This window comes from Artemia franciscana, chromosome 8 (assembly GCF_032884065.1).
Source record: "Artemia franciscana chromosome 8, ASM3288406v1, whole genome shotgun sequence".
Taxonomy (NCBI): Eukaryota; Metazoa; Arthropoda; class Branchiopoda; order Anostraca; family Artemiidae; genus Artemia; species Artemia franciscana.
Genome location: NC_088870.1, coordinates 2693221 through 2719880, shown reverse-complemented (window position 1 = coordinate 2719880; position 26660 = coordinate 2693221). Strand labels below are relative to the sequence as shown.

General features: G+C 36.4%; 1 protein-coding gene across 8 annotated transcripts in view; it reads left to right on the top strand.

Annotated features, from left to right (window-relative positions):
* The window catches only part of LOC136029875 (tetratricopeptide repeat protein 7B-like), a 235461-nt gene that overhangs the window by 24742 nt on the left and 184059 nt on the right, over positions 1–26660 (top strand). For all 8 annotated transcript variants that reach the window (XR_010618131.1, XM_065708342.1, XM_065708343.1 and 5 more), the window contains 3 exons: positions 1003–1211; positions 6793–6917; positions 17003–17159. Coding sequence is in view for 7 of the 8 variants with exons in the window: in XM_065708342.1 (XP_065564414.1) it covers positions 1003–1211; positions 6793–6917; positions 17003–17159 (491 nt within the window). In the remaining variant the exon portion in view is untranslated. The remainder of the gene's footprint in view (positions 1–1002; positions 1212–6792; positions 6918–17002; positions 17160–26660) is intronic.

Sequence of the window (26660 nt, the reverse complement as noted above, 5' to 3'; positions counted from 1 at the left end):
ATAAATTAATTGTAAATTCATCAAATTATTCAGTAAATTAATGAATGTGCTCTGTAGGAAAATGAGGATGAAAACTAAGAAAATTGTTTATTTTTTTTTTAAATCCAAACATAGTATAATACTATAACATCAAGTAGGCTGTACTCGGTTTTCTGTGCCAAAACCCTGTATCTGCATTTTCAAATTTTCGAGAAAATCGTAGAATAGTGCGTTTTTTTATTTTTTTTTTTATTGGGAGAAATAGGTGAAGATACAAATTTCAGGCCATACTACTACTACTACTAACAACTCACCGCAGCTCCAAGCCGGCTGAGGCTAACACGGCTACGCATGGTCCTCGTCCATCCCAATCTATTCAAAGCCTTCCTCTTTACATCCTCCCAGGAAGTTCCTTAAATCTTCTTAACAACACCCTCCCACCCCAACCGTGGACGACCTGCTTTCCGTTTAGTCCTAGACGGTTATCCATCAAGGGTGATCTTTGGCATTCTTTCATCCTACATCCGTAGAACGGGCCCTAGTCATCTCAAATTTTTCTCTTTAAGGACCTACAAAGTGTGTTTTTGTACAGTCTACTGTTTGAAATACGGTCGGGTACCAAAAACAATCCGTAGGCAATTTCTCCGGAAAAAATCTAGCAAATTCTCCTTTCAGTCAACTGATGTCTACGACTATCAAGAGTATTCAAGTTGAGCTGCTTCAATGCATTATTGTATGTTGAGCAGTTGTGCCCAAGTAGAATTTTCACTGCTATTTTTGACCATCTTAAGTCTGTCCGATTGGTCTTTCGTCACCCCGGATGCCAAGGTGGACATGTATATTCAAGAAAATGTCAGTTTACCCCTAGTTTCAACCCCTCCTATGTTTGCCGATAACAATTACATGTGATTTTAACTTTTGTTTTGCCCATTTCTTCAGTTTTATTTTTCCGGATTATGATTTTCTTTTTTAGTGAATGACACGTGTTGAAATCCCTGACCTTGCTATCATCTTTTCTTCTAGTGCTAGGAACTGTGATCCTGGGGATCATTTGCCATATTTTTATCTTGCTGTTGTTGAAGCGGAACAAGGTTATATTCCCCAGGCTATGGTTACTGTCCGAAGGGCCGTTCGACTGCGAGCCATGCATCTTCCTTCATTGATATTGATGGCGCTTTTGCATTCAGTTCCTGAAGGACACGGAGGAGGAGATTTGGAAGATGGTTTGATCAGTGAGTATGAGTTTCAATTGGTGATTTCTTGTGTACTTGAAAAGGGTTAACTCATGGACACGACCAGGAAATTATGCAAGAAGGGGTAGGGGTAATTTTCCAATGAGTAGGTATTACGGAAATGTATTACAACCCTTTAAATTTGTTAGTTGGTAGCATTACCTTCATCTAAATGAAAGTGATTTGCTTTTAAACAAATCTTGGTATAAAAAGAGTGGGGGAGGGGCAAATTTAGTACTGCCTAGGACTCAAAGTTAAGTTCTTATTGCCTTCTTTGGCAACGCCCCCTCCTCTTGTCCTCGCCATGGCAGCACCCATGGATGTATTCGCAGATTTTTTTTTTCTAGATTTGGACGATGCCATGTCAAAGATTTGATAACAAGTATATGGCTATGTAATGAAAGGAAACTTTTTGCCAGTTTGGTGGCAAATTATAGGAATAATTTGGGATTTTTTGGTGCACTTGTTTTTGGTGCAACAAGGTGCACCGCCAATTTATAGGAATTTGGTGGTATTTTTTCCTCGATATACTTGATATAAAATTGGACTCCTATTCATTTTGTATTAGTGAAAAATTAAATAATATAGGTGTTTGTAATGTTGGTTTAATTGTACCCCCTCCATGATATGTTTTAATGAGGGGGGGGGGCACCTTGGAACGGGAAGAGTTATAGTTTTTTTTCATTGTTGGGTTGCCTTCATATTTACTAGTTTGTTTGCTATTATGTGTTAGAAGATGATGAAATTGGCTGATTACTTGATTTTAGAGTAACGTTTAAATAACACTAGTAACGGTGTTTCGCCTCTCTCCGCCCTCAAACTTAGCTTGTTAAGGTGCCATATTTTCTTCTTTCTATTATCGGAGATAATAGAAAGGGTGAAATAATAGAAAGAGTAAAAAATAATAACTATTAATAATAAGTATAGTAAATAGTAAATAATAAGTAATAGAGTAAAAAAAGAGTAAAAATAATGTCATATGACTGTCTCCTAATAATAGGAGATAATAGAAAGGTAGAAAGGAAGAAAGGGAGATGTAATTTGGATGAAAGAAAAAGATAGTGCAAATAAAATTAATTGCGGGATCTTCCCCGAGTGGCGGTGGAATCGTATCTGCTTTTTTCAGCAATTGACGTAAATGAACAATAAATTCTTTTCTTCTTAAGAAAAGGAAGAAAAGAAGAAATAATAAGAATTATTAGAAACTAATAGCAGCACTAACAGTGTAATGTTACCCGGTGTACCTACAAAAATTCAAAAAGGTTTAATTTGAAGTTAACTCTTGAACCTCTATTAAAGGTCTACGTTAAATCCAAGATTGGCTCAAAATTTTGAGCCAGGTTGGCTGTTTCTGACAGTATGTATATTATTTCGTTTCTAAACAATTATTAATGGATTGGAGAATGTTTCGGGCTAATCTAGTATGCGGAACACAGGCTTGTTAGAAAAAATGTACACAAGTATAAATATTGTGCCCTTTTGGCAAAAGGGGTTGTTTTTATACTCGTCTTAGCGTAAAAAATGTAAAAAAGAATGAAAGAGAGAAAAAACTGCCACCAATACTTTTATTTAAGTTTTGTCCATTTACTTGTTGATTTTTTAACTCATGATAGATGGCGTTAGTTGTTGTTTTTTGTTTTGAAGTTTTGCATTTTTAATGAAACTTCCCATGAAACTTTCCAATATGAGCAATAGCGAGGCTCATTTAAATCTTTTCAATATTTTCAAGTTTTGTGTTTTCATTTGCAATTATTTTCAACTGTTAAACATATTGAATTTACTACTCATTCCAGATTTAGTACTGAAAATTTTAAGCACATTTCGTGGCACCAGGCACAGAATAAGGGTCTAGTATACCACTAGTACTTCACAATGTTTTGTCGCTAAGTTTTTTACGTCTGTGCTGCCTTGACTTAAGAAAATCAGAATATTCCTTTAATGGAATCGTCCTTAAGGAACGGTTCCAGGTGGATATGTAGCATCAGTCAGGGTTTTTTTTTTTATTGCCTATTTCTAGTTGTTCTTAAGGTAATTAAAGCGACTCATATGACTGTCTTATGACAGTGAGACTGTCATTTACCTTGAGTGAGTGATTGTGTTGTCAGCTTGAGAAACAGTGGTATAAGGATAATCAACTTCTCAGAAGTAGATAATAATATCATAGGCAGCACAATAGCGCTGCAGGAAGGGGTGGGGCAAGGGTCATGAGCTATGCCCCGAGGGCTATTAAGGTTTATATGGAAAAGTTGGTCGTATAAACTTTAGGGAAGGCTCATTCGACTGAAAATTGAAAGTTTTAGTTCCCTTTTAAGAGTCAAAAGTAATGAAGGGCAATTACCCTCCCCCCTGACTACCTCTCTTTTCACCAAACGTATCTAGTTGAAATTGTGAGATAGCCATTTTGTTCAAAATAGTTCAAAAAACATATAACAATGCCTCCAGGGACGATACAACCCCTTAGAGTCCTGGGGCAAGAGTTGTAAGTCATGTAAGGTATGTAAGGTTTGTATGGAATGGGTGGTCGTACAAACTTCAGATGGGGCTCGTTTTATTTGAAATTTGGAAATTATACTGCCCTTTTTAGGAGTCAAAAGTGACTTGAGAGCAACCATCTCCCCCCACATCTATCATTTCCTCAAACACATTCAATCAAAATTTTGAGAGAGCAATTTTGTTTAGCGTAGTTGAAGGGTCCAGAAATTGTGTCTTTTAGGATGACAATCCCTACAGCCCTTAGGGTAAGGGTTGTAAGTTAAGCCCTGGGTGCATAAAAGGTTTTCGTAGAAAGGGTGATCGTATATACTTCATTGGAGGCTCATTCGATTGGTAATCATAAGTTCTAGTGCCTTTTTTAAGAGTCAAAGTGATCAGAGGGCAGCTGTCCCCCCATACGTTGTGTTTTCCTGAAATGCGGCTACTGCTACCACTGCTACTAAGACTACTAGCACTGCAACAACGATTAGTACTATTATGACTACTACTACTAATGTAACAACTTTTAATACGACACCTCTGACTGCGACTACTACTAATGCGACTACTATCGATACGACTACTTCTACTGAGACAACTAGTTATACGACTATTACTGCAACGACTACTGCTCCTTCTCGGCCCAGTCTTGTTCGTCATGTACATAGGCATTTGCATAAATGCCATTTCACAAACCGACTTCGGCCTGTTTGCAGACGATACGAAGCTCCTGGGAGAAGCTAGTGCATCATCACAAATCCAAAGCGACTTGGATGCCCTGACAGAGAAGCTCGAAGAATGGCAACTTTCACCAAATTTAGCAAAATGCTCTGTCGTTCATCTTGGCCGCCAAAATCCGATGTACTCATACAAAATGAAAGGTATCGACCTGACAAAATCTACCTGTGAAAAGGACCTAGGTGTAATTCTGAGCTTGGACCTCAAACCAGAAAAGCATATCGGCCTGGTTGTGCGTAAAGCGTCGAATACTCTCTGGCTACTCAGTCAATCCCTACAATACCTTGACAATCACTCAAAGATATCAGCATACACAAGCTACGTCAGGCCACAGCTTGAATACGCCACTGTCATTTGGTCGCCATATCTCAAAAAGAATATTGACAGAATAGAACGGGTCCAGAAACGCTTTGTAAAAGGACTTCAAGGATTCAGAAACCTTCCGTATGACGAAGCTCTAAGAAGGCTCACTCTCCATAAACTTTAGACAAGAAGAACGATCTTAGACTTAAAAACCCTCTTCAAGATAGTTCATGAGAATTTTGGGAACGTAAAAGACAAGCTTGTTCAAAAAAGTCACCAAAGCAACACAAGATCGCACAGTCTGCAATTGGAGCCCGTGAAGATGGAGATTGCAAGATCTAATTCTTACCATCATTCGTTCATACCCCGGATCATCAGGATCTGGAACAAACTATCATTCCCAGTAGAAAAGATGAAATCACTGGAAGCCTTCTCCAACAGCCTAAACATAAACATACCATATCTCGAGACTTTTAACGTAGGACGACTTTAAATGGAAATCGTGCCGCAGTCGATCCGCTCTTCGCCCTGCCATAACATTTTTCTTTTAAAAAGGTGTCAGTTGTATAGAAATTTTGTATTGAGACGCGTGAGGAATAAAGTTATTTTTATATATTTTTTTATACTATGACAATTACTACTACTACTATGAAAACTACTTCTACGACTACTACTGATGCGACTACTAATAATACGACTACTGCTACTATGATTACTACTAATACGACTACTGCTGCCACTAATACTAAGACTATTACTACTATTACTACTGTCATTACTACCAATATGACTATTGGTACTACCGACTATAACTAATGCGATTATTACCCTAATATGACTACTGCTACTACGACTACTACTACTATGACTGCTAGCAGTACGACTACTACTACTACGATTATTGCTGCTACGACTAGTACTAATGTGACCACTACTAATATGATTTTTGCTACTACGACTAATAGTACTACGACTATTACGATTATCACTGCTCCGACTGCTACTAATGTGGCTACTATTGCTAAGACTACTCTTACTATGACTATTGCGACTACTACGAATACGACTAATGCTATTACGACTACTAATGCTACGACTACTACTGCTAAGATTACTACTGCTACGGCGACAACTGCAACTAGTATGACTACTACAACTATGACTACTGCTATCACAACCACTACTACTTTACGCCTACTACTGCTATCACACTAGTAGTAGCTGTTGTAGTAGTAGTTATTGTAGCAGTAGTCGTGTTGGCAGTCGTAGCAGCAGTAGTCGTAATAATACTAGTAGTGGTCGTCGTAGTAGTAGCGGTCGCAGTACTCGTATTTGTAGTAGTCGCATAGCTAGTAATCGTAGTAGCAGTAGTCATATTATTAGTAGTCGCATCAGTAGTAGTCGTAGTAGAAGTTTTTATAGTAGTAGTAGTAATTGTTATTGTAGGAGCAGTAGTTGTAGCAGTAATAGTTTTAGTAGAAGTAGTCGTATCGATAGTAGTCGCATTAATAGTAGTCGCAGTAAGAGTTGTCGTATTAAAAGTTTTCGCTTTAGTAGTAGCCGAATTAGTAGTCGTCATAGTAGTACTAGTCGTTGTTGCAGCGCTATTAGTCTTAGTGGCAGTGGTAGCAGTAGCCGTATTAGTAGTAGTCCTTGTAACAGTCAGTGGTAGCAGTAGCCGTATTAGTAGTAGTCCTAGTAGCAGTAGTCGTATTATTAGTAGTCTTAGTAGTAGTTTTTGTAAGAGTAGTAGTAGTTGTCATAGTAGTAGCTATAGTGGTTGTAGTAGTAGTAGTTATCGTAGTAGTAGTAGTCGTAGTAGCAGTAGTCGTATCACCAGTAGTCATATTTCGATCTCAGGCATAATCGAGCAATTCGCCTGTTGTCGCTGTTTTGGTGCCCCTCTGTCCAATTCTAAAATAAATTCATGCATATTCATGAAATTCACCATTTCGAAAAATACATAGTTTGTGTTTTCTAAGAAAGTCTGGAAGTTCATAAAAGATCTATTACATGGGATGGCTCTTTCGTTCAATATGTGTTATGTATGGTTTATTGTATTTTGCAGCTCCAGCTTATGGAAACTTGGAAATGACCGAATCATTAGTGGACACGATACTAGAAGAATATCCTGATTGTTTTGAAGCATTATTTTTAAAAGCCAAACTTGATGAAGTTATTTCTGGGCCTGAGGTAATTGATAAGGATTTGCACATAATGTTGATTTTTGTGTTTTTTTCCTTCCACTCCCCCCTAGCTTTATATGTTTGTCACTCAACTGTGGTTTAAACTTAAAAAAGTGTAGCGGTTTTTTTTTACTTTCTTTTTTCTGTGAGGGTTGTAACTGTGGTTTTGCTAATCAGTGATTGGACAAACGACTCTCTCGACGAGGTCTGTTAAAATCAAAGAATTGTGCAGATACTATGAAAGTACATGGAGTTGTGCCCTGCTCTTTTCATGATTTCCACGCTGCTCAGTTTAAAAAAAGGGACAGCTTCTCTAAGTCTTGAGAATAGTATCTCAAGATTTTTTCATTCCCAGTTACATACTAACCCCCTTCTCTTTCTCCCAAAAAATTGGTTCAAAAGACCCCCTCTCCCTCCTCCCACAAAAATAGTAAACTACTGCTACTGCTACTACTAACAACTCGACGCAGTACTAAGCCAACCCAGGTTTAAATAGCTGTATACGCTCTTTCTCTACTTCTTTCTTTTCAGAGTTTTACTCTACCCCTTCTTATTATGTTCCCTCCATAGTTCCTCCGTCATTTCCTTTTAATATTTTCTTACGACCTTGTCGTGACTAATTGTGCGGCATCGTGCTTTATGTTTGGCTCATTTTAGATGACTTAAAAGCAGGATTTTACAGCAATGTGCCGTCCTTCATCCGTAAAATTTGACCATTTTAACCTTCTTTCAGTGTGAACCTAAATAGTGCGATCGAACCAAATTTTTTGCGCAGTGTTTTGTCCAATGTGCAAATGAATACCTAAAACCATCATTTAAAATTCCTCTGGAAAATATGTAGCTTTCGGAGCTATTACTTCTACTAATAACAGCTCACAACAGGACCAAGCCGGCTGAGCCCAAAGAAGCTGCGAACGCTTCTCATCAATCCCTATCTATTCAAATCTTCCATCTTTACATCCTTCCAAGAAGTCCCATTTCCTTCAAGTCTTTCTTGCCACCCGCACACACTCCATTCGGGGACGACCTCTTTTCGTTTGGCCCTAGATCATTGGTCGAAAAGATGGTTGTCGGTATGGTTGACACCATACAGACTCTTCTAGATGCAGGACGAGGTGCTCATGTCTGATCTCGCAGTAAGTGCGAGTAAAGTAAGTTCCTCGGAAAGGACGATCTTTGGCACTATGCTCCTTCATCCACAGGACGTACCTTGGCTATCTCTACCTTTCTCCGATTATAGCCCTAGAAAGCGGGATAGAATCAGTCTTTTTTGAGAAGCTTACTTTTTTTTAAATACAGTCAGTCAGACGAGTATCCAAAAGAGTAGTAGTAGTAGACAATTCCTGTGAAAAATATCTAACAAAGCCTTCAAACAAAAATTTTATATTCTGGAATCACACGTTTCAGAGCCATACTTGAAAAAAATCTTTAGGCCCCTCGGTGCTATCCTTATATTAGCTATAAGAATTTTTTTTTACAAATCTTTTCAGTTACGAATAAACTTCCTGCCCCTTGGATATCAACTTTTTACATTTTCATTGCATCCCCCGTTCTTACTAATAATGCTGCCTAGATGTGTGAAGCGAACGACTTTTAAGATTTTCTTATTACCAGAAATCTCGTTTTCATCTCATATACTCGGATATTGAAGCAACATATGAAAATTCAAAAGGAAAATGTATTTTCAACATCTGGGGAAGGGCAATTTTTTTCGACAAAAATGCAATAAGGTGTTTTCGATGAGAATACAAGTGAAACTATGTTTCAAAATCTACGGGGGAGAGAATATAAGGGTGTCTGAATTCTTACGTCCTGAACTCTCAAAACCTCCAAATTTATTTTTGCCTACATTTTTGCCTTGAACACCAAAATCATCTGCGTAGTCTAAGGACTGTAGAGTTTTACCTACCCACTTGAGATCATTTTCTTGTATACTCTTTGTTGTAATCCTTTAGATAGAATCCGTCAGAATAGTCCATATAAAGGACTCTAAATATATAAAAATTAGATAATTCTACATTTGATCATAATCAGATGATGAATTATGGTAATTATTTAACTCTATGCATTTCTGAAATATTTACTTATGACCAGAATAGAATCACCATTTGCCAGAATCGACGATTTTGCAGCGAACGTTTGCAGAACTCGAATGACGAATTGATGATAGATTTATCTGTAAACAAGTGAAATGACATCATTTTTATACAATTCTAACAAGGGCTTATTCCAGATTTGCCTCTCACTCACTCGTACTATCTGTCTTGGCCTTTTCTACTATTAACTATGGTTTGACGCCCCCCAACTACTTGATTTCAACACAAAATCAACGATACAACGATATATATATATATATATATATATATATATATATATATATATATATATATATATATATATATATATATAAATAAGTTGTCTGTCTGTGTGTCTGTCTGTCTGTCAGGTGACGTCATGTTTCTGTGTCGACTGACGTCATGAAGTTAGTTGTCGTCATTTTTGCTATGACGGTGACGTCATTAACGGTATTTAAGACATTTGTTCACGGAAAAATGTTTAATTGTAAAATGACTGAAGAACCTACAATGGCAACAGCCGAGGAAGCTGCTCAAAGAGTTTATGCCAAAAAACTTGCTGCTGATAGAGAAAGTAAGAAAAGAAAGCGTTCCGAGGAATCACAAGAACAGCAAGAAAACAGGCTTGCAGCTGATAGAGAAAGTAAGAAAAGAAAGCGTGCCGGGGAATCACAAGAACAGCAAGAAAACAGGCTTGCGGCTAAAGAACGCAAAACCGCGCAGTTAGATGAAAATCCACCTGGACAGCGAGAGTCAAAACATATCAAAACTGAAAATGATAGCGATGATGATTGGGTTTGGGATTTTGACTTGGATAAGGTCATCAATGCCTACCAGATTTACGTTAAAAAACAAAGGTTCGTCGATATGTACTTCATAGTGACGCTGAAAAATAAAGAAGAAAAAGAAAACTGAAAAAAGAAAAAAGGTAAAAAACTAAAAAAAAACTAAAAAGAAAAAACACTCAAAGAGAAATTACAGACCGGGACACAAATGACGACCGAGACAGAGGGAATATAAGTGACGACCGGGAACCTCAAAGAGAAATTACAGACTGGGACACCCGGACACAAATCACGACCGGGACACAGGGAATATAAATGACGACCGGGACACAGGGACACAACTACAACGGGGACGCCGGGGGCACAGGCCGGATATATAGACACCGGGACACAAATGACGACCGGGACACAGGGAATATAAATGACGACCGGGACACTCAAAGAGAAATTACAAACTGGGACACCGGGACACAAATGACGACCGGGACACAGGGAATATAAATGACGACCGGGACACAGGGACACATCATTAGAATAATAAGGTATAGATCTGAATGCGGATTGTTTTTCCCATGGACAATTATATGTTGCATGTTCAAGAGTCAGTAAACCTGACAATCTATTTATATGCACAGACAATGGGACAGCGAAGAATGTTGTATATTCGCATGTTTTACGTAGTTAAAAACATATATTTATATCTATCTCTATTCACAGGTGGGACACAGGGACACAACTACAATGGCGCGTAACTAATATGGCGCGTAACGACTTACGCGCGCGGGGGGGAGGGGGCGCGAAGCGCCCCACCAACTAGGTGTTGGGGTGGCGCTCGCGCCACCCCAACAGCTAGTATATATATATATATATATATATATATATATATATATATATATATATATATATATATATATATATATATATATATATATATATATACTGTCTTCTTAAACGAGCAATAACTGTATGTGTATGCATTTATTTATTTTTTCGAAACGGCTCTATATTTTTTCGAGGAAATCGGTATCTTGGGATATTCTCGCATAAAAACCGATCTAGGTAGGACCTTAACGAAAATTCATTAAGAACCTTACTTTTGGTTTTTGCAAATTACGTCATGTACTATTATAGTACATCAAATAAGCATTTCTTATTACATCATGTAAACATTTTCTTATATGATGTCATGCATAGCATGAATAAGATTGTTGAGTTTCCACCGCATCAATTATTTATATAATACTAGCTTTTGGGGTGGCGCTTCGCGCCACCCCAACACCTAGTTGGTGGGGCGCTTCGCGCCCCCCCAAGCCCCCCCGTGCGCGTAAGTCGTTACGCGCCATATTAGTTACGCGCCATTGTAGTTGTGTCCCTGTGTCCCACCTGTGAATATAGATAGATTTATATATGTGTTTCAAACTACGTAAAAATTGCGAATATACAACATTTTTGGCTTTCCCACTACTGGAAGCTTTCCGTTTCCAATTGCCAGCAATTGATCTGAAAATGTTTGACCAGAATCATCGTTTTGCAATCGGACACGCATATTTGTAGTTAATTTTAATATTTTTACGTGTGCCCATAAATTAGAATTTTTCAGGCAAGCATTCATTTCGTCTGCAGGAGTTAAACTACGTAAAAATTGCGAATATACAACATTCTTGGCTTTCCCATTGTCTGTGCATATACAAAGACGTATGTACTAATAATGACGTCATATGCAAACGCTCTTTTTACAAACAAACAAACATGCATACACACAACTCGTTTTTATATAGATAGATAGATAGATGGATACAATACAAATTAACTGCGTAAAACTTGCGAATATACAACATTCTTCGTTGTCCAATTGTCGCTGCATATAAATAGATTGTCAGGTTTACCGACCCTCGAACATGCAACGTACAATTGTCCATGGGAAAAACAATCAGTATTAAGATCTATACCACATTTTTCTAATGATTGACCTTGAGCTTTGTTAATGGTGATTGCAAATGCTAATCGAATTGGGAATTGCAATCTTTTAAATTGAAAAGGCAGATCCGTTGGAATCATGGGAATGCGAGGAATAAGAACAGCCTTACCCTCAAAATGCCCTGTCAAGATTGTCGCCTTTATTAGGCTTTCCATTGTTTTTTTTACGGCAAGTCGCGTGCCATTGCAAAGCTTTGGTGGGTCGCCTATTTTTAGAAGCCATTTATTATTTTTATAATTTTTTAGAATATTCGGAAATACTATTTCAATCAATTCATTTTTGGACGTCACTAAACTACAGAAATCAGCAGGTAGTTGTATACGTCCTGAAATTGAGTCTATCGTATCATAAATGTCTTTTTGTTCCGACGTTAACTTGTAAATGTTATTTTGTACATACGACAATAGATCACTCGTACTGTAACTTTGTTCACGATCCAATTCTACACATGTCGAAACAGCAGCGATACGGTTAGGTGAAGGCATTCCCAAATCCTGAAGAGGTTTGTTTGCCATACGTACGCACAAATCTTCTATAATAACTAAAGTGTCGTTATAAATTTCTGATGTAAAATCAAAAGTCATTTCTGACGTCTCTAACTGTTTTCGATGGAGTATATCTTCGGACATTTTTGACTTATATTTTTCCCATAACTCTGTAGGAGCTGATGGAGAGCAAGTGTACGAATTTGACTTGGGGTTGACGTTTCGCACGCGTCATTGATGCAGTTATCCCAGTGTTGGTCATTCTCCAATAAATTCAGAGCTTGGCATGCACTACGGTAAGTGTCATGTATAGTACCGTTTACAGTTCTCAAATACTCAAAGGATGTCGGACCGGGTACATTCACCAAAAGCAGGCGTAGAAAGAAGCATTCATGTTGATTGGGGTGAACGGTGTAGAGTCTTCCTATCGTGGTATCTTTGAAGATGGTAGGTTGGCCGTAAACCCACTGGTTATCTACTTCGATGGTGGTACCGTTGCCATTGTAGGTTTTTCAGTCATTTTACAATTAGAAATTTCTCTTTCAACGGTCTTCTTACAATTAAAAATTTGTCTTTGAACGATATTCTTAAATACCTGTGTCCTGGTCGTCATTTATATTCCCTGTGTCCCGGTCGTCATTTGTGTCCCGGTATCCCAGTCTGTAATTTCTCTTTTTTCTTTTTTCAGTTTTCTTTTTCTTCTTTATTTTTCAGCTTCACTATGAAATACATATCGCCGAACCTTTGTTTTTTTAACTAAAATCTGGTAGTCATTGATGACCTTTTCCAAGTCAAAATCCCAAACCCAATCATCATCGCTATCATTTTCAGTTTTAATATGTTTTGACTCTCGCTGTCCAGGTGGATCTTCATCTAACTGCGCGGTTTTGCGTTCTTTAGCCTCAAGCCTGTTTCCTTGCTGTTCTTTTGATTCCTCGGCACGCTTTCTTTTCTGACTTTCTCTATCAGCAGCAAGTTTTTTGGCATAGACTCTTTGAGCATCTTCATCAGTCATTGTAAACTTAAACATTAATAGAATTCTACGCGAACATATGTCTTATATAACTTGAATGACGTCACCTTCAAAGCAAAAATGATGGCAACTAATTTCATGACGTCAGCCGAAACATGACGTCACCTGATCCACACACAGATCCACACACAGACAACTTATTTTTATATATATAGATAATGTCTGTTGGAAGGCCTAGCAAAGGAAAATTTACAGTTGCCGTCACCATAAATGATAGTTTTTTGGAACCAACACCTGATTAAACGTGATAAGATGTGAAAATGGACAACCTGGGCCATCAGTTGCCATAGCATCAATACGGGCAGCTAAAGCAAAGACCATTGCTAAATTGTCTAAAGTGATCGAAATCCAAAAGCGTGTCTAAAAGGAAAATGATGAACAAAGATTGGGGGGTTAGAAGATATGCAAAAACAACAACTAGAGCGTGTCAAAAATGAAATGAAGAGCGAAAACACACACGATTGGAAGACATGCAACACCGAGCAAGTGAGTGAGTCAAAAATGAAAATGAAGAGCAGGCACATGTGGTTAGAAGAACAGCGGTAATGTGTCAAAAATGAAAGTGAGAGCAAAATGAGATACACGTGATTAGAAGACGTGCGACATCAAGTATGTGAGCAAGTCAAAAATGAAAATGAAAAGCAAAGTCGCATTCGATTAAAAGACATGTGACACCAAAGATATGAGCGAGTCAATGAAAATCAACGTGGACAGCAAGAATCAAAACGTGTGAAAGTTAAAAATGATAGAAATCAACAACAAATAATAAATTTAAAAATGATAGATGATTGGGTTCGGGATTTTGACATGAATAAGGTTATCAATGCCTACCATACTTTTGTTGAAAAATCAAAGGTTCGGCAATATGTTCGCAATAGATAAGCCAATGTAAAACGAACCAAACAAATTGAAAGCGATAGCGATGATTATTAGGTTTTGTATTTTTGACATGGATAAGGTCATCAGTGCCTAGCATACCTTTGAAAATCATATACCTGGACTAGATAAATTGTTGGAAAAAGTTTTTTTCCCCCCACCTGAACAATTAAAAGAAACAATGGTTCGGCTATATGTCTTTCATAATCACAAAAGACATGGTGAGACAAAAGGAAAAGTTTTTTTCTCACCACCTGAACAATTAAAAAAACAAAGGTTCGGCGACATGTCTTTCATAACGAAAAGACAAGCCGAGGGAAAAGTTAAAGGTCCAATAAAAAAAAAAATGTAATTTTACAAAGGTAATACTTCCTGTTTAAGGTCCATTTGGACGTCATGACATTAAGAAAAGGTTCAAATTGTCTGCATTTAGAGGATAAGTGACATTGAGAATCCATATATTCTCTGTCTATTCCGTATATTCCACATATATACTCCAAATATTCCATACATTCCGCGGCATGCCTGCCGCGTGCCGGCAGGCATATATATATATATATATATATATATATATATATATATATATATATATATATATATATATATATATATATATATATATATCATGAAAAGAGAAATCACCAATGCTACAGCACAAACACACACAAAAAAAAAAAAAAAAAAAGAGACAGAAGGAGAAAAGGAAGACTGTTTTCCTAAATTAGTGATTAATATAGACCAGCACTTGAATGAGGCCTTAACCCTACTCATCCATACAATCACATAGGTCAAACAGCATAGCCACACACAATCAACCATAAAGAATAATCCATGGACAGGCAGTCATGTCGTCAATAAGTATAAGTCGTCATTTACCGAACAATAGAAAAAATAATTCTAGTAATCTAACGCTCATTTTAACGGGCTCGAAGCTGCTGAACCTGAATTTTAAAATATGTTCTGATTAATAAATGAGAAATAGTTTAGGTTACTGTCCTTTAAACAGTAATATAAAGATTTCATAATGCTAGAAGGAAAAACTTTCTTTCTTTGATAGAAAAAGATATCCGCAACGAAGAAAACACCAAGGTAGTTTCAGCCAGGGAAAATGCAAAACGGTTCAAATATTTTTGCAAACGGTTGCAAAACGGTTCAAAACGGTTCAAACGGTTAATACTGTTCATGTCACTATTAACATTTGCCTAAGTTTTTCCCTCTAGATCTGTTGAACTTCCTTTTAAATGAATCAATAGACGGGTTTTCAGGGGTAGCTTCTCTCGGGAAAAACTAAGTTCGTATAATAGTATGACCTAATCAAAGAGTTCGTGGTAACGAACTGTAAGTTAGGAGCGATGCGGTTCAGTAGTAACCAAACTCTAAGAAACGGAGTGGTGTTAATAATGGATATAGGAAAAGAATCGAATTTTGATGCTGGCTCAAAATATATAAAATAAAGTTTAATGTTACCCATCAAAAGTAAAGAGCCTCGGAAAATTTGCCTGATTTTTTAAAAATGAGTGATCATAATGAAAACCACACCATCAGATTCAGCATATCAGAGAACCCTGCTGTATAGGTTTCAAGCTCCTATGTACAAAATGCGGAATATTTTATTTTTTGCCCGAAGAAAGATCACGGATGCGTGTTTATTTGTTGTTTTTTCCCAGGGGTAATCATATCGAACCAGTGATCCTAGAAGATTGGTTGAGGGCTTGTTAGATAGGAAAAGCGGAAACTCTAGTGCCCTTTATAAGGAAACAAAAATTGGAGAGCGACTAGGCACTCTCCTACGCTCATTTTTCCCCAAAGTCAACGAATCAAAATTTTTAGACAGCCATCTTGTTCAACATCGTCGAAAGATCTAATAAATTTGTCTTTGAGAATGACTAGACGCCTCACTGTGCCCGGGGGGAGAGCTGCAAGTTATGAACTTTGCCCATTGGTTACATATAGTATTGGTTATTGGGAACTTTACAGATAGTTTTTGGGAGGGGGGTTGTGTGGTAAGATCTTTCTGTGGAGGAATTTTCATGGGAGAAAGGAATTTCCCATGAAGGTGGAGACGGATTTTTCGGCATTATTTAAAACAGTCAGAAATTAAATTTAAAAAAAAAGTTTTTTCAATTGAAAGTAAGGAGCAAAATCAAAACCTTAAACGAACAAAAATGATTACGTATATGAGGGTGGTTGCCCCCACCTCAATACCTCACTGTTTACGCCACTTTCTTTGTAGAATTTTAAAAATAGCTTATTATTCTAATTAAACGGCCGCTGTGTTTCAGGAGTCATTTTCAAAAAATTGGAACAAAAAATTTTAGCATAAAGAACGAGGCATTTAGGAGGGGGCAACCCCCTCTTGTTCGTAATAATTTCTGTTTGTTTTAAGTTTTAATTTTGCTGCTTACTTTCAGTTGAAAAACTTGTTTTTTTTTTTTTTAATTTCAATCTAAGATCGTCCACATTTCGTCTAAAAGATAGTTTTTAAAAACTTCCCCCTAGAATTTTTTATGAATGCTATATCTAATTTTTGGAAAAAATTATAATTCTCGACCTGTGATTCCAAAATCCTATGCAATGCTGCGTCTGAGCCCAACACACCCAAGTTTACTCCTTTTCTATTCCATTGTATTCAAGGCCTCACTCATTATCCCCTCTCGTCAAGTTCTAATCTTTTTAAATCATTCCTTAGACCTCTTCGGCCCCAAAACAGGGCGATCTTTTTTTCGCTTGGTCCAGATGGACGACGGAAAGCAGAATCTTTGGTTTTGTGAAATAAATTCTAGACGTGTGTCACTTCTATCTTATGCGGTCATCTGGCTTGCTTGTTTATACTTTTCTATTTGCAAATTAATCTTTACAGGATGGAATAATGGTAGCTAGGCGAATGACAACATTGTGGAAGAGGTTATATGATGAACAAGTTGTGACAAACGATAATTCAGTGTCACATCACGTCCTTGAAACCAGAAGTTTGGCAAGTCAGTACTTTACAAAGGATCTTTCGGACATTGATGCTGGTAAGAATTAAGTACTTCAAACATAGACTGAGTAAGTTATATTTTCATAGGATAGTGTATATAAAGCTTAAATCAGCTTGCTATGTTTGCTTAATATTCATTCTACGGTAAGTTTGTTTAAAAAAAACTTCTTAACATTTATAGTCCCTATGCAAATTTTTTTTGTATTTTTATGTTTTTTTTCTTGTATTTTATGTATTTATAATATTTGATGTATTATTTAATACATAATTACATAAAAAAATTTATTTTTTACTCTGTGGTTTTAATGCTCCAACGCAAAGGGTATGGATAAATTATAAGAGCCGAAACTGGCGCTAGTGTCGACAAAAACATCCACACCATCTAAAGTTAGGCGTTTCTTTGTATTTTTTTTTTTCAGCGTAAAAAACAGAAAATTGGCTCAGTTGGTGTAATTAGTAAAATTAGTGATAAGCGCCTAATCTCAATTTGTGCTGTAAAACGATGAAAAAGCTTAAAAAAATGTAAAGAGATGGCAACGCTAGATGGCAGTGCTGATGTTTTTTTTTTTTTTTGTCAACAGTGTTAGGCGACAATTTTGCTATTACTGAGTAGCTGTGATTCAGATTCAGCTTTATCATCTAACCGAATTATATTTTTGAAACTTGCTTTCTATTTTTCTTTTTAGAATCAAAAATTCACTGAAAATAGTTAGAAAACACGTGAAAATAGTTTAAATGAATCTAATAGTGTACGTATGTTGTCCTTTCGGTGCAAGTTACAGCTGATTTTCGAACACCGTGTTCGGTGTTCTGGGTTTCCACAGGGAACTCAGGCTTGTGAAAATTGATGGCCCTGCGGCCATTTAAGTCCATCTACATTCTTCTCTGCGAGGTATAGAACATAAGTCTATTTGAAATAATTGAGGTTTATGCTGGCAAACATTAATTATTACAAAAATGCTCACTAGATTTTATTTGAAAACGATCATCTGAAGGTTAGCATATTATACTTGAAATCCTTTGTCCGTGAGGACAGGGTCCGAGTCCTGTTGTCACTGGTAGTTTTATGTAGAACGGGGATTAGTGGCGGGACTAAACTTGGCCCTGTCTCAAATAAGGCACATGGAAAAATATCGGGGAGGTGAACTGGAAGGGTATGTGAAATTACAGGATGGCTGGCCCTCTAACCCCCCTTGCACTTTGTGGCGGAAGGGCTTGAAACCGAGATCAGCACCGCCGGTAGGGAATCTAAAAAGTCCAGTGTCGTATTCTTCACCTTTTATTTTATTACCTATACTTTTTATTATTCTTCACCTTTACTACGTATTCTTCACCTTTTTTTTATTACGTTTACTTTTTAGATTATTATTCACCCTTACTACGTTTTCTTCGCCTTTACTATGTATTCTTCACCTTCACTACGTATTCTTCACCTTTTTTTATTGCTTCTACTTTTTTTTTATTATTCTTCATCTTTACCACATATTCTTCACCTTTTTTTTTTATCTAAGATCAGACCCGTTCCCAGTACAGTCTGTGGAATGTACGGTAATTTGCAAACGGAACGTTCTGTGGAATGTATGAGTCATGTGTACAAACTAAACACTTCGCTTAAAGGTTAACGACTGGAGATAAAGACAACTATTATTCTCAAAAATCACTGGCTAATCTCCAAGGTGCCATAAAATTCAAAGTGCCTTAGGACCTAAGGTTTAATACTAATTCTACTGAAAACTCACCGCAGCACCAAGCCGCCTGAGACCACCACAACTACGCACGCTCTTTCTCCATCCCAATCTATTCAAAGTATCCCTCTTTACACCCTCCCAAGAAGTTCCCATTTCCTTTAAATCTTTCTTTATGACATCCTCCCACCCCAGACCAGGACGACCTGCTTTCAGTTCAAGATTGTTCAGCCGAAAAGAACAACCTTTGGAAATCTGTCATCCTTCATCCGCAAAACGTGCCCTAGCCATCTAAACCTTTCTTTCATGATAGCCCTAGAAAGTGGGATTGAACCACATTTTTCGTACAGCCGACTGTGTGAAATACGGTCAGCCAGCCAGGTACCCAAAACAATCCGTTGGTAATTTCTCTGGAAAACATCTAGTAAATCTTCATTTTTTTTTCGGACCGCCCATGCTTCAGAGCCATATTTTACCACTGTCATCACTGTACCTTCCAATATTCTAATCTTGGTTTGCAGACCTATCTTCCCATTCCTCCAAACTTTTTGCCTTTCCAAATGCTTAACCTAAAAATTGGACTGTGTAAAGAACATACCAATAAACGAGCCTTTCGTTCTCGAAGCATTGAGATAAAAAAGGAGTTTTTTTTTTTAATTTTCTCTTGTGTTTGATCTAACTAGGTTATTAGCTACCGCTGCATCCGGATTTCTAACTTCAAGAGTTAAAATAACGGAAAAGTTTCTGCCATGGATTCCGTATTCAAACCTTCTTCATTTATTTGAAGCCTGATGACCTTTTTTAAATATTTTCCTTAATCATGGGCCCTTGACTAGGTCTTATAGCTCCAAGCGTTAAGTTCTCCCAAGTGAATCTGCTATGGGGAGACACAGGATATTATATTCAAAACTTTTACCTCACACCATTTTATCCAGTCTGTGGGTCTGTGAAAGATTGAATACGATTTTTGAAAAGGATTATTCTAGTTTACAATTGAAATATCAGAGTTGTTTTATAATCCAAATGTGTCTAATAGAAAAGTCTAGAAAGAAGATTTTAGCATTTTAATATAGGCGAAAATAACAATTTTCAATTTTACCGAAGAAATCAATTGCATGAAGGTGTTGATGATCAAAACAGTATATACGCCTGTATTTAAGTGTAGATGATTTCCTAGACTAAACTGTTTTCATTTACGAAAAATTAAGCGAGAAAAATGGGTTTTAATTTCAACAAAGCAGTGAACAAAAAATAAAAACAAAACAACACCTTAAAATTCCGAATATTTTGGCCCCACGTCCGGAAGCCTTTCTCAACGAAAAAAAGAAGCGAAAAAACACAAAGAAAAAGTTTAAGTAACAGAAAAAGACTGTTATTTTAAAAATACAACAAAAAAACACAAAAACTCAAAACCAAACACACGAAAAGAAAAAAAAGTAAGAACAACTCACATTATAAACAAAAATCCAGCACTGATGGTACTACATAAGAATAAAACCAAAGCGAATGCCTATAGTGAAAACAATGGGTCACTCTCCTCTTGACATTCAGTGGATACATAGGAATCTATTAAAAGTGGAGACTACACTTACTTGAACAAATAAAAAATGCCACAAAACGCCAGGTCCATCACCCCTAATTAAATCTCAGAGGTTAATAAACAAACTCATAAATTACAAATTAAATGGATTTTTTTTCTTTGCTAGTTTAGCTGCAGTCCGTTGACTTTTTCCAGCTCTGACCTCAATCTGACTTTTGTTCGCGAGGTTATCACTTGTCCCAGGACAATTATGCAAATCACTACTGGTTAGCAATTTTACCTGCTCCTTAATTAAACTATTATAAATTGAGTTCATCCTAAAATCCCATTCATCTCTATTAATACTAATATCCCCATAGATATTCTTTTTCATTTCTATAATTTCTCTGAAACTTTGCAAAAGTCCTACAGACGTATCTACAATTTTTGTCTGATCAAATCATCATGATTTGATGTCTGATCAAATCAATTACTCGAGAGAAATAAATTACACGTTCTGCTAAAGCTGATTAAGACGCTTCTTATTTTTGATTGTGTTCCCTAGAGCGAACAATTTATGGCATTTTTGTGTTGCTGTAACCTATGTTCTAAATTCTGCTGTGTTCTTCCTACATAAAATTTACCACAAGAGAATTTGTATACTCCCCTTTGTATGTTTCTTGGAACTTTGTCTTTTCCATTATCTTGGAAAGAGCTTATAGTTATTCGTGATTTAAATTCTGTTTTTATATTATGTTTGTTTAGTTCTCTTCAAAATTTCTGTGATAACATTGGGATGTAAGGCAAAGTTATGTAATTTGTTTGTTGATTTGACCCATCTTCTTCTAATATTACAGACTTTTTTTTCTTTTTTTTCTTTTTTTCAGTTATTTGAAAAATCATATTTTCGGGATATTCATTACCAATTAGAATATCCTTAATAAAAATTAGTCTTTGTTGTTAATTAGTTCTATAATGTTGCTGCGATTACATATCATTAGCATTATATATTACTATACGAATCTTAGTCGCAACTACATAACTATATACTGCAATGTTTCCATTTAGAATAATTAGCATTGATACCGCTGTTCTCCTCCCACAATCACCTAATGACTTGGGCTCCACCTCGTCATATAATTATACTTAATATCACTATACTAAATTTGTCGTGTTAGCTCCTTTAAAGGACATAAGGGCAAGATCAATTTTGGATTTCCTTAGGTTAGAAACCTTATAGGCAAGTGAGTATTCTCCGGATGAGTCCTTGTGTTGGGTTGTTGCCTCTGAATTATTTGTCTTTTTATGGCACTTGGTATTAACCAAGTGACATATAGCAATCGCAAATTCTGTCGGTCTGTCGGTCCCGGTTTTGCTACTTTAGGCACTTCCAGGTAAGCTAGGACGATGAAATTTGGCAGGCATTTCAGGGATCGGACCAGATTAAATTAGAAATATTCGTTTTCCCGATTTTACCCTGTGGGGGGCCCGTTAATTCTCGAAAATTAGAAAATATGAGGTATTTTTAACTTACGAACGGGTGATCGGATCTCAGTGAAATTTGATATTTAGAAGGATATCGTGTCTCAGAGCTCTTGTTTCAAATCCCGAACAGATCTGGTGACATTGGAGGGGGAGTTGGGAGGGGGAAACCTAAAACTTGGAAAACACTTAGAGTGGAGATATCGGGATGAAACTTGGTGGGAAAAATAAGCACAAGTCCTAGATACATGATTGACATAATTGGAACGGATCCGCTCTCTGTGGGGTAGTAGGGGGGGGGGGGTATTCTGAAAAATTAGAAAAAATGAGGTATTTTTAACTTACGAACGGGTTGTCGGATCTCAATGAAATTTGATATTTAGAAGGATATCGTGTCTCAGATCTCTTATTTTAAATCTCGACCGGATCTGGTGACATGGGGGGGGGAGTTGGGAGGGGGAAACCTAAAACTTGGAAAACACTTTGAGTGGCGGGATCGGGATGAAACTCGGTGGGAAAAATAAGCACAAGTCCTAGATACATGATTGACATAACCGGAACAGATCCGCTCTCATTGGGGTAGTTGGGGGGGGGGGGGGGGTTAATTCTGAAAAATTAAAAAAAATGAGGTATTTTTAACTTACGAACGGGTGATCGGATCTCAATGAAATTTTATATTTAGAAGGATATCGTGTCTCAAAACTCTTATTTTAAGTCCCTACCGGATCTGGTGACATTGGGGGGAGTTTGGGGTGGGGGAACCTAAAATCATGGAAAACGCTTAGATTGGAGGGATCGGGATGAAACCTGGAAAAAAAGCAGAAGTCTTAGATACCTGATTTATATAATTGGGATGGATCCGCCCTATTGGGGGGGGGGGAGTTAATTCTGAAAAATTAGAAAAAAATGACGTATTTTTAACTTACGAAGGAGTAATCGGATCTTCATGAAACTTCATATTTAGAAGGACCTCGTGACCCATATCTCTTATTTTAAATCTCAACCGGATCCAGCGTAATTGGGAGGGGGGGCAGTTGAAGGGAACCGGAAATCTTAGAAAATACTTAAAGCGGTGAGATCAGGATGAAACTGGATGGGAAGAATAAAAACCTGTCTAAGACACGTGACTGACATAATCGGACCGGATCTGGTCTCTTTGTTGGAGTTGGGGGGGGGGGTAATTTTGAAAATTGAGGTATTTGTAAGTTACGAAAGGTGACCAGATCTTAATGAAATTTGATATTTAGAAGGATCTTGCGTTTTTAAGCTGTAATTTTAAATTCTGGCCAGATCCTCTGACATTGGGGGGAGTGGGAGGGGGAAACCAGAATTCTTGGAAAACGTGAAAATTGGGGTATTTTTATTTTACGAAGAGGTGATCGGTTCTTAACGAAATTTAATATTTAGAAGGAATTCATGTCTCAGAGCTCTTATTTCAAATCCCGACCAGATCTTTTGACATTGGGGGGAGTTGGAGGGGGAAATCTTGGAAAACACTCGGAGTGGAGGAATCGGGATGAAGCTTGGTGGATAGAATAAGCGAATGTCCTTGATACGTGATTGACGGAACCGTACTGGATTCGATCTCTTTGGGGGAATTTGGGGGAGGGGTTCAGTGATTTGGCGAGTCTGGTGCTTCTGGACGTGCTAGGACGACGAAACTTGGTAGGCGTGTCAGGGAGCTGTACGAATTGACTTGATAAAGTTGTTTTCCCAGATTCGACTATCTGGGGGGCTAAAGGGAGAGGAAAAATCAGAAAAAATTAGGTATTTATAACATACGAGTGGGTGATCGGATCTTAATGAATTTTGATATTTAGAAGGACATCGTGACTCAGAGCTCTTACTTTAAAACCCGACCGGCACTAAGCCTCTTATTTTCCTTTTAAATCAATCTATTGATTCATAGAATTTTGCTAGAGCTCATACCATATGATCTTATGGCTCTTAGCTCTTCTTGTCTCGTCACAAGTGCCATATGAGCTCTTAGCTCTTGTTTTTTTTTTCTTTCTTTTTTTTTACTGTTTGGTAAATGACGACTTATACTTACTGACGACACGACTGCCTTTCCATGGATTATTCTTTATGGTTGATTGTGTATAGCTATGCTGTTTGACCTATGTGATTGTATGGATGAGTAGGGTTAAGGCCTCATTCAAGTGCTGATCTATATTAATCACTAGTGTAGGAAAACAGTCTTTTTTTTAAATGTGTTTGTGCTGTTGCATTGGTGATTTCTCTTTTCATTATATATATATTTATATATATATATATATATATATATATATTTATATATATATATATACATATATATATATATATATATATATATATATATATATATATATATATATATATATATATATATATATATATATATATATATATATATATATATATATATATATATATATATATATATATATATATATATATATATATATATATATATATATATATATATATATATATATATATATATATATATATATATATATATATATATATATATATATATATATATATATATATATATATATATATATATATATATATATATATATATATATATATATATATATATATATATCAACACCGGTATTCCCGCAACCAACTACCTTTCTTGACTTGCAGTTAAGTCGTCTTAACAGGACAGAATGTACCCGACAGGAGGATTACTTAGTCGCTGTAATCGAATCGCTATTTCTTGCTCGCTAAATCAGCACACGAGAAATGAAAAAATCACATGAAGAACAAGCCAGACAATATAATAAACAAGTGTATGTATTACCTGAACTAAAAACTTCTGACAACATATATACACGACTTCACTGCAAAGGGCCAAGACATGAAGGTTCGTGGGCCATAGATAATTATTAAAATGGTTTACCAGTCTGTTTTTCTTCTACAAAAACTTCAACAAAAACAAAAAAATTTTATTTTAATTTTTATTTTTTTATTTTATATTAGTTTTATTTATATTATTTTATTTTTTATTTTATATAATTTTTATTTTATTTATTTTATTTTTTATTTTAATTTTTTAATTTTTATTTTACGAAGAGGTGATCGGATCTTAACGAAATTTGATATTTAGAAGGAATTCATGTCTCAGAGCTCTTATTTCAAATCCCGACCAGATCTTTTGACATTGGGGGGAGTTGGAGGGGGAAATCTTGGAAAACACTCGGAGTGGAAGAATCGGGATGAAGCTTGGTGGATAGAATAAGCGAATGTCCTTGATACGTGATTGACGGAACCGTACTGGATTCGATCTCTTTGGGGGAATTTGGGGGAGGGGTTCAGTGATTTGGCGAGTCTGGTGCTTCTGGACGTGCTAGGACGACGAAACTTGGTAGGCGTGTCAGGGAGCTGTACGAATTGACTTGATAAAGTTGTTTTCCCAGATTCGACCATCTGGGGGGCTAAAGGGAGAGGAAAAATTAGAAAAAATTAGGTATTTATAACATACGAGTGGGTGATCGGATCTTAATGAATTTTGATATTTAGAAGGACATCGTGACTCAGAGCTCTTATTTTAAATCCTGACCGGCACTAAGCCTCTTATTTTCCTTTTAAATCAATCTATTGATTCATAGAATTTTGCTAGAGCTCATACCATATGATCTTATGGCTCTTAGCTCTTCTTGTCTCGTCGCAAGTGCCATATGAGCTCTTAGCTCTTGTTTTTTTCTTTCTTTCTTTTTTTTACTGTTTGGTAAATGACGACTTATACTTACTGACGACACGACTGCCTTTCCATGGATTATTCTTTATGGTTGATTGTGTATAGCTATGCTGTTTGACCTATGTGATTGTATGGATGAGTAGGGTTAAGGCCTCATTCAAGTGCTGATCTATATTAATCACTAGTGTAGGAAAACAGTCTTTTTTTTTAATGTGTTTGTGCTGTTGCATTGGTGATTTCTCTTTTCATTATATATATATATATATATATATATATATATTTATATATATATATATATATATATATATATATATATATATATATATATATATATATATATATATATATATATATATATATATATATATATATATATATATATATATATATATATATATATATATAATTCAGCTTGCCATCAACACCGGTATTCCCGCAACCAACTACCTTTCTTGACTTGCAGTTAAGTCGTCTTAACAGGACAGAATGTACCCGACAGGAGGATTACTTAGTCGCTGTAATCGAATCGCTATTTCTTGCTCGCTAAATCAGCACACGAGAAATGAAAAAATCACATGAAGAACAAGCCAGACAATATAATAAACAAGTGTATGTATTACCTGAACTAAAAACTTCTGACAACATATATACACGACTTCACTGCAAAGGGCCAAGACATGAAGGTTCGTGGGCCATAGATAATTATTAAAATGGTTTACCAGTCTGTTTTTCTTCTACAAAAACTTCAACAAAAACAAAAATGTTGCACTTTACATTATATAGTAACACATAATGTTACTACAATTACATATATAGTTCTATAACCAGTCCATATCTGACCACTGTTATCACCGTAGCTTCCAAAATTCTATTCTTGGTTGGTAGACTAATATTTCTATTCTTCCATTTTTTTTTAACTGTGAAAAAATACCCTGAGCCTTGGCTATTCTATTTTTAACATCTTCACTGCTCCCACTACCTCCCTGAACTCGCAAAACCTCTTACGGTTCATTCATTTTGCTAACACTTTCATCTAGAATGCTCAAATCATCAGGATAATCAAAGTTCAGGAGATTTTTTCCTCCCCATTTGATTCTTTGGTCTCCCATTGCCTTTCCTGTGCTCCTTAAGACGAAATCCATCAAAATGATCCATGTAATGGGG